Source organism: Chroicocephalus ridibundus, chromosome 10, assembly GCF_963924245.1.
Source record: "Chroicocephalus ridibundus chromosome 10, bChrRid1.1, whole genome shotgun sequence".
NCBI lineage: Eukaryota > Metazoa > Chordata > Aves > Charadriiformes > Laridae > Chroicocephalus > Chroicocephalus ridibundus.
The window spans coordinates 3,889,321-3,907,116 of NC_086293.1; the positions used below are offsets into that span (position 1 = coordinate 3,889,321).

General features: G+C 39.3%; 1 protein-coding gene across 4 annotated transcripts in view; it reads right to left on the minus strand.

Moving 5' to 3' along the window:
* SLC6A11 (solute carrier family 6 member 11) overlaps positions 1-17,796 on the minus strand; it is a 110,677-nt gene that overhangs the window by 41,246 nt on the left and 51,635 nt on the right. For all 4 annotated transcript variants that reach the window (XM_063348356.1, XM_063348355.1, XM_063348353.1 and 1 more), the window contains exon 7: positions 14,812-14,946. In XM_063348356.1, coding sequence (XP_063204426.1) covers positions 14,812-14,946 — 135 coding nt within the window. The remainder of the gene's footprint in view (positions 1-14,811; positions 14,947-17,796) is intronic.

The following is a 17,796-nucleotide window of genomic DNA, read 5'->3' on the forward strand; positions in this document are numbered from 1 at the left end:
CATCTAAGATGCAAGGAGAGCCTGAGAGAGTTGTGACTGTTCAGGCTAGAGCAGAGAAGACTCAGGGGATAGGAACAATGTGTATAAATACCTAATGGGAGGGAGCAAAGAAGAGTGAACCAGCGTCTTCTCACTTGTGCCTGATGAAAGGGCAAGAGGTAACCGGCACAAACTGAAACACAGGAAATTCCATTTAAAAGAAAAAACTTCTATTGTGAGAGCAATCAAACACTGGCACAGGTTGCCCACAGAGAGCTCGTGGAGTCACCACCCTTGGAGATACTCAGAACTCAACTGGACATGGTCCTGAGCAACATGCTCTAGTCGAACCTACTTTGGAGAGGGAGGCTGGACTAGAAGATCTCCAAAGTTGCCTGCCAGCCTCAACTGTTCTGTGATTCTATGTGAGAACAGACTGAGTGGGCTAGGACATCTTCTACGGAGGTGGGATGTCAGTGCACTTTAACAAGTCATGAATGAGAAAGAAAGATTAGGGATACTATGTTCACTGTTTCTTCCAGTTCAAGAACTTTTGAATCATCAGATGAAGTTTCTAGGAATCCAGTTCAAAAGGAATGAAAGGAGGTAGCTCTTCCTAATACAATTAGCAGACCTGTGGAACTTGTTGCCAAGAGATGCTGGGGATACTAAAAGTCTTCATGGGCTCTAGGGGAGTTCAGAAAACTACATGGAAGGGAAATCCACTGAGGATTTCTGAACATTAAAAGCCACACAGACCTCAGGAAATCAGCTGAGCTGAAAATACCTGGCTGTCCAAAGAGTTCAAGGGACAAATATCATGTATTCCCTTAGGAATCCTCTTAGGTCCACTGCTGGAGACAGCACGCTGGGCTACATGATCTTTGTTCCAGGTAAGTTTGTATGTAAAGCACCATCTTACGTACTTTCAAGCAAATAACATATTGCTTGATGCTTACTTTAATGCTCCCTGTTCTGCAGAACAGATTAGCATGTTGGACTTGACTGTCCATTCTATTCACCATTATCTAATTGTTTTCTTACACTTATTTCTGTAACTCTCTTCACTTCTCAGCTGATAATGCCAGTACCCAAACAAGGATTATTATGTTTCCATGCCTATACAACTTCTGGCACAACTTCTCTCACCAATTGATGCGTAGGATAATGAAAACGATGAATAACTGCTATCAAAAAATTAAAGACATCAGACAACTACAAATCTGTAGTAGGCAGCCACTAAAGGGTTATTTTCTATTCAAATAAACATGTTCTGACTAGCTGGCATGTACTTCATCTTATTTTATGGTACAGACACGGAAGACTGCACCCGGCAGGGTGGACACCCCAGGACAGGGAACTTGCCAGTAGAAGCTGGGCAGAAATTCTCCAGGAGAAAAGCTGGAACCCCAGGTTGTATTTGGACTCTTGTGTTAAACAGTTCACAATTGACCTACCCATAATTAATTGAATGAATTTATACTTTTGGCCTCCCACATCCTCTAGCAGTGAGTTCGACCATTTAGTTATTCATTGTGTGAAATAGAACATTCTTTTGTATTTTTCTAAACTCACTACATCTCCTTTTTTATAGACTTTTGCCAAATCAAAGGCAGGGTTCCAGTAGGACCTCCTGAGTTACTGGCTGACTGCCACACAAACAGGGAATGGTTTCTTGGCTGCAGAACCGGGAGGACTGTGCTCCAGTTTCAGGTCAGACTGTGTGTAAAAGCTTCCCCCCCAAAAAAAACCCCACCAGTGACTGTTTGCTATATACTGCCCTATAGAGCTACCATTGCTATTTAATTAGCAGACCAGCCTTCTAAGAAGCATCACAAATACGATACAGTTCTCTGAAAAAACATTCTGACTACTTAATTTTCTACAATATCACCAAAACTGTGATCCAGCTTCCAGCTAATATCTACTGAGTACCTCTACTGTAGTTTATTAGTTTATTTATTCTAAAAAATAGTTATTGCCTAATGACAAAAAGGAAAAGTGGAAAATGTTTTTAAAATATAGCAGGAATATCTCTAGAAAATCCCTCAACTAAAACCAGTATTTAATAAACCAATTAAAGTTGCCAAGTGACAACTTATCACCTATCATTCTGTTACACAAATAAATGCTTAACTGAAGACAGCACTGATTTCATGCTGTCTGCATAATAATTTGAACATTGCCCTTCACAAGCTTAATAAAAGCTGAATACTTAGGCAAAACAAGTAATAAAAAGTTAATTATCTTTTTAAAGTAGTAATCTCAAAATATAAAGAACTGAGATCTTGTGCAACACACTCCTTCAAATATTGGTAGACAATATAGGTCAACAACCCAAAATGACAAACAAAAAAGTATATAATTTTATTCTAATTTAATCACATTTTAGTCACTCATGATTCAACAAAGCTAGACATGTGGATAATCCCATCCTAACTCAGCACAACTTGCCCCTGAAAACTAAGAAAAGCCGTAGAGTTAATTTAGAGCATTAACCACTTTACTAAAGTATCTTAAATCTTCTTTTCATTTGAGAACTGTCATTTTCTGTTTAATATGACTTGAGACCATAGAATGGAAAGGATTCAAATTACTATCAAGACAGTCAAACAGAACCATTTTTCACTTTAGCTGCTTGTGTACAAAGGATACATATTTGGATATAAACACATAAGAAAAGTACTGCCACACTCAATCAGTGCAAAGGTACCCGCTGCCCTCTTGCAACGGTTGCCAAACCCAGATGCTCAGGGAAAGACTACAGCAAACGTTTATTCTACTTAGTTACACCGTATCAAAATGTTACATGGCACTGTATGTTCAAATGATTTGAGTACAATGCAATGGAAAGGCTCTCCAGAGGCGGCTTTCTCTTTCCATTGTCCGCACAGGAAGCCTGGGAGCCCCACCACCTCTCCTCCCCCTACCACGTACCTTCTGGCTGCAGGTCACGGGTACGGAACAGGCTTTAAACTGTATCCCTCCGCCTCAGGAGTTCGCAGAGAAACTCTCAGGGCCAGAGCATCTCAGCCCCTACCTTGGGTACAGCTTTGGCGTTTGGTGCCCTACTTCCTGATGTTTTGTACAATCACGTTCAAACTACAAACAAATAATTTTACCCAGTTGTTTGAACGCAGAAGACAAGTAACAGGAATGAGTCGAGGATACGCAGAACTGTCTGCATGACAGCCCAAGGAAGTACGTAGACATGAAAGGACAATAAATGCCTTTAAGCAACAATTAAGGCTAAATGGGCATGCCCCCACTGTGTACAGCAAACCCAAATGAGTTAAAACAAAAGGCTACGTATTACTTATCTTTCTCCATCAAAATATTCTAGGAAGGAAAAGTAAGAAGCCATTAAGGTTACCTCACAGCTAGACCTTCAGAATATCAATTCTGTAGCAACACTGCCCGGTAATACACTATGTCAGAATACTGAGCATTACAGTCACCTCCTCAGTGAGCGTGTCCCTCAAAACCATATATATTTATTCACTGCACTCTCAAAGACTCCACATTCACAAACAGAGACTCTGCTTCTTTGTCCTGTAGCCTCTTCCTCCTTGAACTTCATCAGTGATTAAGTACTGAGCAAGTGATAGTCATTAACTTAGGCATTTTGTAGAATCATGGAATAACTAACTTTAAACTAACCTTTTAAGCTTTAAATTCATCTCTCCCCATACTCTTAACTTGCATGTAAGTCAGAAGCCTCCAATCCTAAATGTAATGGGCAGCTGGAGGTGGGAAGCCTTGTGGCACCTGCCATAGACAGCAAGCACTGCTATGAAGCGTGTGCGACCAAGACTCCCAGGGAGGAATTTGGGCTGGTACCTAAGGGTAGGTAGACCAGCCATCGACTCGTTCTGTGGACTTGGACAAATGTGATGCTGTGGATGAATGAGCATCACCACAGCTCTGCAATGGGCAGGGCACCACAGCATTGATGCAAAGATGATAACTTGGTATGTACCATCTGACTATGTATCTCAGAGTTAATTACTGGTGAATGGTCGCTGGAATTTGCTTGGAACCAGACCAAGAGCCTGGCACCTACCCAGTGTTATGTGCCAAGAATCTCAGATTCCTCTAGCAAGCTTAAAGCAACATCTTAGCCAATCAATCTCAGATCTTCAGATTTTTATTTTTTTTTTTAAAGGGCATTTTGGGTTTTCTGGTGTTTCTCAGTTATGAGTTGCTGAGACTCCAACTGACAGTTTAAACTAGGTAAGGAGCTACTAACAACATCCATAAGGGGTTACATAGATACGCTGGGCCCCCATAAGGGGCTCAACAGATAGAAAAATCAGAATGAGTTCCCTACATAATTTTAATAAATGCAAGGGGGGATAGAGATAGGCAAAGTAATAAAGCAAATTTGCTTTAGACCTCCAGCCATAAAATTGTCATCTCTTCCCTGTGATGGATTTGTCTTGGAGAAGTTAATTCGGGAAACAAACATTGTACTGCTGATATCCTAGGCTTATTTAAAATGCTTATCTCTACTGTTCAAAGAGCTGATGTGCTGGTAGGTATTTTTCCTCATATCCAACCAGGAGCACAGAGTGACGCATAGGTCGTTCCAACCTACAAGCATCTCTGATGCTGTGTCTGTCCCTCATAATCACTTCTTTCATGTTCCCCCTCCATCTGAAGGACGATTTGCTTCTGTCTAATACCTCTAATCTACAGTACTCAGTACAACAGGATGGAAAGAAGACAAAAGGACCATGTTTTTGTTTATTTCTTCCCCTTTCCCACTTGCTCCTAACTCATTTAGTCTTGCATTCTTCAAACCCATATTTTGGTAATATGCACCCAGTTCTTACTTCTACTTCCACCTGTATGACTATGCAGCTAAAGCAAAAATTTAAGCCAGTGTATAAAAAAAATCCAAAAAACCACAAAACCAACCGACCCCTCTTGGACCTAAAGAGAGAGCAATATTAATATTTTATTATTTGGAGTTGTGTTTGACAGGCTGGATTCTTTAACAACTGACTTATTCAGTGACTATATATATTACCTTTTTGTCACCTAAACTATTTAAAATTCTGCAGGTAAGTGGAGTTATATAAATACAAAAATACAGTTATCGGTGATATACCAGTACTGAAAATCGTTGCCTGGTCAGTCTCAAAATATCCAGAAGAGTAAATCGGCTCATACGTTATTCAGCCTCTGCCTCTCTCACTCAAGCTGAGGTACCAGTCTCTGCACTGGCTGTAAGACTTTGGTCATTTCATGTGCCCTACAGAATTAATGTAAAAAGCAATTTATAAGACTCATGCAAATGGAGGGTGACCAACCTACACCTCCAAGACACCTTTTGCTCTCCGCTGATGAGAGAGGCAGCCGTCTGCAAAGTCAGAACCTCGCTTACACATGCCACTTATACACGTAATGTTACACAGGACGACTCTGGGCCACCTTATCTACTTTGTTGTGAAGATCAAGATACAGAACAAATCATTTTCGTTTGTAATCCCTAATTATGTGCCACCTTTTCTGCCTTCCTCCACAAGACAGTAACTCACTGAAGGCTCATTCCCCAACTATACCTTTTTCAGTCCTTTAACTGCTGCAATCATTTTCCACCTACGTTCTGCTCACCTTCACGGATGGAGAAACAAGTTCACTTAGACCTCCAGGCTGGTAAAGCGCCGGCGCCCACTATACCTTTTTGTGAACATCCCTCAGAGTCACCGGGTTGTTTTATTATTTTACACAGAGGGATTTAGAGTATTTTAAAAGCATGAGTTGTTTTTAGAGTGACAGGAACTGTATACCCATCTGGCAAATTTTAGTAAACAAGCCACTCAGCATTCACTAAAATTCTGCTGTGAGCCTAGTCCTTTTTAAAGAGAGCTGGGCAATGAAAAACCTTTCAGTTATGCCACAGAGCTGGCAGAAACTTAAAGTAAAACTGAGTTCAAGATAAAAAAGGCACTAGACTAAAAAAATGCCATTTAGGAATTTTATTCAGGACCTGCACTTCTTGACGCTAAGGGAGCCACTGAAACTATTGACATTGATCAAATGTTTCATTTTGCAGAAGAATGAAGATTCGGTTTAATTTAGATTATTTGTAAATTTGTGTTAAAAACTAAAACAATTTGGTCAAAACCTGAAAGGTTATTTTGAGAAGTCAAATATTATTTCTCTATTTTTAAATGAAGCATTTGATTTTTAATTCCTAAATCTTTTCTTTCGAAACGTAATAATAAATGTAAAAAGAACAAGGAAAATACTTCTTTTAAACAGACGTACTTTTTAAAGCTCTGATCTGTGTGGAATGTTTTGTGTTTGTTCTGCTAAAGTATCAATATGTGAACACAGAACCTCAGTGCAAAATCACCAGGAACCAGATCCTGCCTCCCATTCTTTACAAATTCAGCTGCGCTTTCTTGATTCAAATGTTCTCTGCAAAGTTCACATGGGTTGACAATAAACAAACAAATGAAAGATCGGTGAACCCCTGTCCCAAACTGCATCAACATCTGACGATTTCCTGCTAAGTTGGTAACAAATCTACTCAATGCATTTTATTGTCTCTCTCTTTGTGACAGTCAGATGCTTTCTTTCTTATCCTTATTTACAGTCCTAAATGGAAGCAGTCGTGTTTGGTTGGCACTGGTGTGACAAAACACATGTTATTGCCTCTATTCTCTGATGGCATGAAAAGATATTCTTGCAGCCAGGATTCTGGTGCAAATGGTCACAGAATGCTCCATTTATTTGAGCCTCAGTGTTTAAAGTAGCTGTCTATAAACATCCATATGGGAAAATACGTTAACACATGGAAATCTAAGACTATGAACAGAGTTAAGGAAGATATCTACCTGTAAGGCACAGGTAGTTATAAAACGCCTACATAGCCCACAGCTCAATGCAGTCCCCAACTTATAGCACCTCTTCTGCTCCTTTCTCGTTTTGTATTTCCAGTCCTTCAGAGAACACCCTCAGGGGAGAAACTCCAGCACCAATCTCCTCTGGGCTACTTCTGAGGAAAAAATGTGTGGGAACCCCAGTGCGTTTACTGTAAAAGCCTTAGGTAGAGACCTTGCCAGGCTCCCAGTCAGCCCCTACAGCACAGCATCTCTCCCGGGGTAGGCTGTGGGCTGTATGCGATACACGTCAGCCATTACTACTTTTCTGCAGATTTTTGCCCAGCCTGCTTTTTACTGGATTTTTTTGAGAATTCAACTGTTATTCCAGTTTTAGCATAGAAATAAAAAGAGTCTCAGAAATGTCTGGGGGATTAGAAAGCACTTTTTGTACAGGTCTTCAAAGAAAAATCTTTAGGAGCACTCAATTTTTTAAACAGTAAATAACAGATTTTCTGCAAGCTGCACAGTGTAGTAATCTTCTTTTTTTCTTTTTTTTCTCATTCCTCTGGAATAACAGGATTAACAAGAATCCTGCTAGCAATTCTTAAAATAACTATGTATTTCCAGTGCCTCTATTTATATGGCATTATATACCCACTCGTGACTGTCCCAGAAATAGTGTGGAATATTTATCTGCTTCACTTACTGACTATCCTTACTGTGCACAAGGTCTCTTATTATTATTCCCTCATTAATATCCATATATCACAGTATTTTTGGTACCAATTTTTAATTTCATCTGAAACAAATGAATTCTTAACAGCAGCTTTTCTCTTGCTAAGGAGACTTGACTTCCAGAGCAGCTGACAGGCTGCAGTCATTGATAGCATCCACAATTCCCTAAATGTTCCTGAGAACGTTAATTAATTTATGCACAAAATGGCTCTTCAAGTTTATCTAGCACTTCTTTTCAGGTGGCATCATTGCAAACAGTGAAAAATCTCTCCCTGTTATGCCAATACACTCAGCTAATGTGTGGATCCTGTCTCCCTCCAGTGGCACATCACACTGGCCATAAAGCCTAATATTAAAGTGCAATTAGAGTTTCCCTGAAACTCAGATGATGTCTCTCCATTGCCGAGGTTGCTAAGGGGTTGCAAGGATAGCCAGAAGAGGTTTCATGCGGCCTAGAAGCCCCGGGGAAATTACCAAATGACCCCATTACCCCATTCTTTCACCAAGTCTCTTCTAACTGCCAAAATCTGCTGCTGCCTGCTCAGCTTGCTGTCGCTTGGGTAGCCGTAGCAAGAAACACAAGGAAAGACCATGGGGAGAAGGAGGCAAGCTATTTGTCCAGGGCTTGAAATAACTCTCCAAGCATTAACTGGACTTCTGAAACCACATTTGCTACATAAAAATTAATAGTCACAATGTTATGCCGTTGAAAAAGAGTTGTATATTGAGGCATAAAAAGGCACGTCATGTTCACTCATACACTCTAACAGCTTACCAATGATGTATGCAATTACATTAAGTATGCTGTGGGGAAGGCACAAATACACCTAAAAAAAATCTTTGCACAATGTAATGACTTGTGCAGTGAACAAATATTAAGCTGTTCCGTGTAGCGCAGAGAGGAATTTTTTGTCATAGGATGTCTTCTGCTCATTGAATGTCTTCAGCCCATGCCTTTTGAAACGTCTGTGCCCAGTCACTGCGGTGCAGATTGATGGCGAGAGAGCAGTATGTATGTTCCCTTGAGCAGGGGAAATGAACTGTGCTCCCAGGCTTGCCTTTAGTCTTTCTTTGGGGAAAATGGGAATAGTATCTGTCCCAGGAGTGATTTATGGCTTTGTTAAACACCCCTGCCCTTTCAGCAAGAAAACTGTACTACAGCAATTTGTTGGCCTTCCTATTCTTTAAAACCACATAATCAATTTGTAATGCAAAAGCCATAGAGCGCAGTAGAATGAAATAGTTCCTCATTGTGGAGATTATAAATCGCATTGTAGGGCAAAATGTTTCTAAACATTGTGCCAGTCTATATCCTGTGCTTACCCTACAATGATGGTGCAAACAGCAGACTTTGAGAAGAATTACTTCTTTTTCAAGATTAAATTTTAAAAGTTTGGGTAGGGGATTAGTACTTAACAGCAACATGAGAGCCTCACAATCAGCAGCCATGCTTCTTTCCTCTCATAGAAAGAACAGTTTGAAAATTAGTCTCCATATCAAATGAACAAAGACTGTTCAAAGATACATGTGTAAAGTGGGAAATGTAGTTTTATAGGTAGTAAATTCAGCTAAGGATTCTCATACCTATGGCCCTCGTAGGAATTTCTGGCATTTCACTCTTTTTAAAATTTACTGCCACTCCCACGCGTGTGCATCGCAACTGCCTGGTTCAGAAAGTGAATACCTGATGAAGCAAACAATACAGAGAATGGGAAGAAATTGGTAGGAAAAAGAAGAGCAAACTCCATAGCTGTTAACGGAACTACATGAGGAACAGGACATTTTCCTCCTCTCATTACTACTATTTTTTCCCAGTTAATTGGGGTTTTTTTTGTAAGAAATGGATGCATGAACCCTTATAATTGTAAAAAACGCAGTAAATTGCTGAAGATATTAATAGACTTAGTGGTATGAATAGGCTGGTAAGATTTAGGACTTGTGACGTGCCTCTGAACCCTTTCTCTAAGTACTATGCTTAAAAACTAGGCTTACCATCCAGCATTGAACGCATCCTTGTGAAGTAAGTTTCTCATTAGACTGCAAGTTTCTCACTTGTCATATTCCAAACAAATAAAAGCATCAAAAAATCCTCCAGCAATTAGATATCATTTCGCTGCCAAAATATGAAAATTCCTAGGTTTCAATTTTAAGGATTAGTATGCTTAGATAGATACACTGTACAGGTCTGAAAAACGCTCCTCAGGAATCCATACGGTTCCCTTGATTTTCTGAGCGTGAAACCACCCAAAAATGAAATCACAGTTTCTTCTACAATTTGGGTTTTTTTTAAAGAAAACAGAGACCTAACACTTCTGTTTAACTGCAACAGTTTCCTCCACTTCCAAAGCTAGGAGATAATTTTTCTTTTCTTCTGCCTTTGAAAACATAAGTTTCATTCGGCCTCGAGGTGGCGATACAATTGTGATAGTTCCTGGCTTCCAAGGCTGCATGTAATAAAATCGAATCAATCTGGGTGATTTCCTCTACTGCTAAGAAGAGAGTTCTCAGTAAAGAATCCAAGTGGCATTACTGCTGCAGCTCTCATCGCTAAAACAACTCTGCATTATTAAACATTGCAAATAAAAAGTTAAGGGAAGATAAATTCTCAAATGCTTTCCCAGTTTGGATTTTCAAAACAGGACGTAAGAAAATACTATCTCTACACCTATAGAGTATTCCCAAATGTCTCTCACACATATGCATATTATAATTAAGATAATTAGGTAGCAATTGTTTACGGCTTTGGCGAGTAGCATCTTTTTTAAAAGTATAATTTGATGTAGCTGTTCAAACATTCTAAGTAGATGTTATGGAAGGAGTGAATAACTAGCGAAATAGACTTATGCCAGATTAAAAATTAAGGAGTATGCAATGCAATGTACAATTTTCAGGCAAAAAACCCAGCAACAACACAACATGTGCATTTATTCTAGTGATTTTTCTACCCCCAAAAAAGTGTTTTCCCTAAACCAGATATCCGATGTACTAAAATGTTCTGTTTGTCTATAAACACACAGACCATGAAAACTTAGCCTAAGTGCCACACGGGAAAATGCAGCAAGAAAGACATTTTTGAGAGGGAGGGCAATGTAAGGAGAAGAGTCATCTTTGTAGTACAAGACTTATCTAGTGCAAGGGTTTTTCCAGGTTAAGGTGATGCTCATTGCTGCGCGTTCATGTTTCGGTACCGATTTCCAGGAAGGAAAATCCAGTGAGCTCCAAGCCAGTCAACCAAATTTCAGTGCCAGGGAAATGTAGGGAAAAAGTCCTTCTGGAAGCCATTTTCAGACTGGGTGTAGTACCCACTGCGAGAGCGCCCACAGAAAACACCTGGAAGCTTTGCGCAGTCATCTCCACAGTCATGGCTACCAAATAGTTGAACTCTCATAGCTGAGCTACTAGAGCTGAATTGTAGAAATGTTTCTGCCATCGGACATTTTAGTGCAATTTTAACACTTTCTTACAGCAAATAAAAGATCAGAGAAATTTAAAATCAATCCTAACTGTGATGGGTCAAATTTTCCTGCACTTTATATGTAATTTGCCCTGTCATTCATTTGTCTTGCTCAACGTTCACATGAGAGTAGATCAGAGATGAACTACATCCTGTATTCTTTCCACGTAGAAATGTATTCTCATGTATGATTCAGTTGCAAAACCCAGATTAATTGAATTTGTTCAAGATTTTGGTAAGCACCAACTGTTCAGAGGAGAGTGCAATTCTGACTGTGTTGAAATGTTCACCCCTACAGATGCTATAATGAATATCTTCATTAAAACAATACTTCTATGTAAAATAAAAAAACAATAACCCAGCCAGTTTAGCATACAAGCACACAATAAACAATAAGGCTTTATTTTTATTTTCCTCCTCGCTTTAAGAATCCACTGCTACAGCAGGGTTTACATTTACATACATGTGCCTTCCAGATCTTTGACCATAACTGATCCATTGATCCATCAAACCGGTACGACTGCTAGTCCCTAACTGATTTAACCTTTTCCATGCACAACTGCTTGGAAAATCCCATTACGAAGAACCAAATGTTTCCCCCCAAAAGGAGCAGTGAGTACCACACACAAGCACAATTACATATTAAGCGACTTAAATCTGTTGAGGGACAACGGAACCATAATCTGAGTCAGACTTGCACACAAAAACTGTAACAATCCTATTAACTTTGTAAAATCCTTTTTTTTCTGAGAGTTATAACTCAGGAAAGACCCCATATTTAAGCTATAAACAGCACCTGTATCTTCCAGATTGGGGTAGAAGGACATAATTCAAGCCAATTTGAGCATGAAGGCTATAGAGGCCTTACTGTTGATGAAACAGAGCATTTCTGAAGCTTAAATATAGTACTCCATATTATAATGAAAAGAGATTGGTATGAGTTCTACAGATACACAGGACAAAAGATGGCATTTTCAGACCAAGAGGATTCAGTCTGCTGAAAAGATAGAATATAAAAATGAAACAGAGAACACAGCACTTGAAAGCTAAGAGGAACTGAAAAGACAGATGAATAGCTGCTTAGAAAGCTATAACGAACCATGGAATGCAAATTACACAAAGACAAAAGATTCAAGAACTTCAAACTAAAGTGAGCCTTGAAGAGAAACTTAATTTATTTAATCCACAGTAAACATAGTTGGCACTGTGGTTCAAATACCACTCTCCTAATACAGACACAGTAGTCTCCCTGGAACATTATTTAAACAGACCTCCAACCGAAGAGGAAAACAACTTCTGCTAGTACACATGCATAATGCTTTGATATTGTGGAGTAAATCCAAACAAACAAGAGTAAGATGAAAACTGGAAGCACAAATGTCAAGGTTACTTCAGTTGTCCTATACTTGCTTCTTGGCAAAAAAATCTCAACAACAAATTGAGAAGACAGTTATGGAAGGGGGGGTTTTTTGATACAAAAATTCGTGGGTTTGAACATTATTAGGTTCTACATTTTCAAAAATGGGAAATGTCCATATATCTATCTACTTGTTACCATTGAAAGTTGCAATAAAGATGAACCAGTTTCATTTTACTTTTTTAATAAAACAAATTTTGCCAAATTCTATTTTTAAGATTGAGAAGCCAAACTTACTTTATTTCTTGAAAATTGAGCAGGTATCAGTCTTTCTTCAAAAAGTGAATTGATTAGTCTCAACAAAGTATTTCAAATTCAATGAAATAACATTTTTTTCAACACACAAATAATTCTCTAAAACCACTTCATCACGCATACTACAGTTAAATTGCCTGTATTAGTGTCCACAATCTCTATTACAGTCCATCCTACTTCAGCTTCTTTCCTACAAAGAGGTGCTTAAAACACTTAGGCTGAAGTACAGCAATGTGTCACTCAAAGTCCCAGTGAAACGCAGAAGAAAGTTAAAGCAACTGGTTGTTAAAGCAATCCATTAAGCCTTCCCAAAAGACTTCCTAGCATCAGCTGAGCTATATGTGTGGGACAAACAGATAGACGCACACGTGTCTTTTAATGCTTTGTACTTCACAGGCTGCTTAGGCTAATACTATGGGCTTTGGAAATTGGCAGGGCAACCACGTATTTCTTTACAAATGGAACCAGTATAGTAAATAGGCATATAAAACCCCCTTGTAGCCTGACAATGATGTTGCTTAAGCTTGCATGCCGCCCCTCAATGACAAAGAGAAGCAAGGGTGTCAGTGGCACGTGAAAAATCCACGCGTGGGGCGAAATCCTGTTACCAGGCCTCTCACACAGCACTGGAGAAGCGAAGGACTCGGCACGTAAGCATTCCTACTAGCTCGGACGGCACAGGTGGAGGGGGCGTCATGGTGTAGAACAAGAAAAGCGTACTTGGTGAACACTTTTTGTTAAGGCAGTGGGTAACTTTAGTAGTCAGCACTACACAGCAGGGTGAAACACTAGTTAAAACTGGACGAAATAAACATCATCCATTTTCTCAGATAAGCATATGATAGTCAAATTTCTTGTCTCTGCTAAAATGAGTTAAGATACATGGGGTTCACTTGAAATTGGACTGGCTTACTATATTCACTACAGTATTACGCGTTGCAAACAAATAACCAGGATTGTGTCAGAGAACCCTGCTGTATTCCTCTGTTAATGTGGCAATTTCTCAGGTGACCTGAGGCCACCTCTAAGGCAGCTAGCCGCAGGGAAGCCATAGCCCACCACTCACGTTCTAACACCACTTCCACAACTCTTCTTTTACTTCCCATCTATGCTGATGTAAAACGTTGGAAACACTGTCAAGCCCAAAAGTGGCAACACGATCAAATTTTCATCTAAAATTTTCAATATTTTAAATGAATCTTTTTCTTTGTAGCTGTTTTTTTTTGTTGAAATATTACGTGTTTAAAGTGAACTTTACATGCGTCAGTCATTTCAGATGCTTCAAGGCAATAACCTGAAGGGTCTCCTCTATTGTTTTTTGAAAAAAAATACACACTTTCAGTAAGCAGGGTTAAAAAACCCCCATGCTGATGTGTTTTCAGTAAGCAGGTTAAAAAAATTAGTTCTGACAAATGCTCCCAAACTTTCTTTCTATCTCCATCTCAGTATCCATTTAATATTGTAACAGCCTTAGGAGTCACACTGTACAATGTCTTTTACATTGCCAAACCAGATAAGTGAAACGCTGTCTGCAACCTGTCAGATTTTGTAGAACTTGTGTCATTTGATATCAGACAAATGATATATAACAACTGTTTTATTGTACTCCTGTGCCACTGAAAAAAATCAACTTTATCCAGTATTTCCATGACCAACTCTACTCTGGAAACAATGAAAAAGACAGAATTCCTGGTTTGAGTACTTCATTCCTCTTTGATTGTACATAGAGACTTCTGCTTCAAAGACAACAATCATCTGAATGACTAATTTGTCTACTAATCTTGACTGAGATTTAGATTTGGAATGACCAAAGAACAAAAAATGGAGAAGTCTTAGTTAAATTTGTTCCCGTTGAAATGAGCAGCAATGCTCTTGCCCCTCAATAGCAGAAGCAGCAACTGCAACCAAACACTTCTGAAAATTTTGATGTATCAGCCAAGGTACTTTTCTACCAAAAGAATAATATATTCCAACATATGTAAGCAGTGATGGCTTTAACGCCCTATCCGCAATTCCAAGTCTCTAACAATGAACAACTAATCCAGCAATCACCTCTATTCAGGCTCAAAAATCAAGAAACTATTGCAGTTTTTCCCAGTCAAAGAGGAAAATAGATACATGGACCATGGTCCTACCTGTGGGTCAGACAGTCGAGAAAGGTCAGGGTACAAGTAGAATTTTATCCCCTCGGAAGCACCTGGTAGTGTTACTCCACGAATCAGGAGAATCATCAACATGATATAGGGGAATGTGGCTGTTACATATACGACCTAGGAAGAAGAAGCAAACGTTAGAGAAGTATTTTCTTCCAACCGCAAAAAAACCACCTCATTTCAACATTCAGTTCATGATTAGATAAAAACCAAATCCTTTTCTGGAGGAAAAGTGCTACTGATAGCCTTGTATGTGGAGGTGAATTTTGTCCTCCAAACATATTCCCTTCTAAACTATTTCTGTCTTGTAGGAAAAGTCAACACCTTTTCACAGAGAGATTGGGAAGTCTCTCTCTAAGTATATAGAAGTACATGATTTACTTCTCTTAGTGACAGATTTCCAGACAGCACGCTATAGTGTACCTGTACACGATACCCCATACTATTCCAAACACAGATGCAGGGAAATTGACTCATAATAGCAAGTCTTTAATTGCATTATATGTATTATATAACAACATACGCAATGAATTCTCAGTCAACTAGTAATTACTAAACTGTCATCTCATAAGACTGCTTTGCCTGCATGTCTGTGTTTGAGGAATAAACATTTCATCAAACCTAAAGGTTAAATGCTGCGTACATCTCCTTGTGATTTGCTCTAGTAACCTTATCATGCAAAGCACCTTCAGGAAAGATTTCTGAAGTGCTCAAGCCCAGCAATTTCTACTTTCACATATATATGGCCGCATTTTTTCAGAAATCAGTTTGCTCTGTGCATGGGGAACAACTGAGCTTTTCTAGAAACCTGCAAGGAGTCTTATTTTCCAAAGAAAAAACTGAGCAGAATTGATCCCATTTTACAATGACAGACCCAAGAGCAGTATATAGATACTCAAACTTGGAGATGGATTAAAGTGATAAATTCCATGTCACTATAAATATTTCCTTTAAATAATAACATACCTTAAACTTAAGTCTCCATAACTCTCTATAGCCATTTCTGCCTGTACAAAGTAGGTATAAAATACCCCAATATGAGATGTTAGTCTTACACACCTGCCTAGCACAAGTCAAAATTACTTAACAAGCTGCAAGAATGGAGAAAATCATTTGGTGAAAAACATAACCTGTACAGCACTCAAAAATACACATTTTAAATTCAAAAGTTCATTACCCGTCTCGTGCCTATGTAAATGAAAGAGATACATCAGAGAATGCACCCATGAAAGGATCCTCAAACTCATTTTCATGACTAATGAACTGAATTTTGATTTTCAGACCGTGCTGAGTATTTAACCCCAAACACGAAATCACCTTGTGTGTGCCTCAGCTGGCACACTCAGAAATGGAGGACCTAGAAAATCACACGGCAGATTTTAAACATGTCCAGCTGCCCAGGACATATTTAGCCACTTTGCTCTCACTGACCTGAACAGGAGATAAGCATCTATATATCTTTCAGGTGTCTTACCCTTTTGAAAAGACAAGCCATGAATTTCCCAGGAAATGGAGACAACCATGATATTCCTATAAGTTTCAGAAGCCTGAATTCATAGGTCAACAAAATGCAAAATAGAAAGCTTTATCCCAGTGTTTACATTTATTGACTATTATTGGAAATGCAAACTGATATGACTGGCTAAATTTAAATAGACCTTGTCTCAAACAGACTGGTCTCCGCATGTAGGTTTCAAATAAAAATGGATCACCAGTTAAGGAGATAAGAAGGAGTTAAGGAGTTAAGAAACACGTGGAATGGACGTAGTCCCGCTCTGAGTCTTATATGGGGTGGAAAGGATGCAGTAGCCAGCAACTGGTTTTCATGTTTCTGTATTGAATTCTTTGCCAGCTATTTTTCTCTACTTCTTTTAAGTCAATAGTTGCTTTTAACAGAGGATAGACAAGAGACTATCATTTGATGAAATGGAAGGTATTGCACCTGAACATCTGTTACAACATTAAAGAATAACATTTCATTGCATCACGCTTGTGCAGCCTGCTACCTTGTGCATCCTGCCACTGCCTTGAAACATTTTACATCAGCAAACAGACCACAATTTTGTAGAGGCATATTTCTTCCCAGTTGCCTTTGGGTGTATTTCCTCACTCAGCTCCATCAAGGAAGAGCTGAAAGCACCCATCCCTATGCCCAGGAGAGGGCAGGTAAAGGCACCCTTGTACAGTAGGCTGTAATCCCACAGCAGCCGTCCAGGCTTGTAGAGTTGTACTCGACAGTTTTCTGTTTGCTTTTCTGAATGCCTTGCACAGCCCATCCACACCTATTAGCGTTACTGCAAGTGCTAGAACCACAACCTCTAGCATATTTTTTATCGTGAGGATAGTTGCGCGTCAGCTTTGGAAGAGCAGGGACTCTCCTTCCTTTCTGGTTACTATGCAGAAAGAGGATATAAATAGAGCACAATTGGCTCAGTATTTCTGGCAATAAATACTAATGCAGATACCCAGAAAAACAACAAAAGAGACACCAAGGAAGCATGTGTGGGAAGGATACACCCTTCCTGAGCCAACTGACACTGTTGGCAGTTTATGGGTGACAATGCTCATCCAGCTAACGAGGCTGCCGAAACTGCAAGCTTCCCTCGTACTGCAATAGGTGCGTGTGTGGTGTTCAGAGAGGGGAGAGAAGGCCACCGTTCTGGGTGTTGTTCCAGTGTCCCAGTATGTTCAGCCACTTAATTCCAGTGCATCAGTAGCTCATTTTATCATGCTTCTCAAGAGCCCATGAGGTGAGGGAGGATGCTGCATTTTAGAAATCAAACGCCATTATTAGTATCATCATCCCATCTGTAGGCATTAAAAGTTTCCTGAATTGTTTTCTTTTCTTTCAACACATCAAACCTCTCTGAATATAAATGCGAACACAACTGTTTCTAATTACACCGCATCCTGTTTTAATTGACTTTAATTGCTTGGTATGTTAATTTGCATTCCAATGCTCAAAAT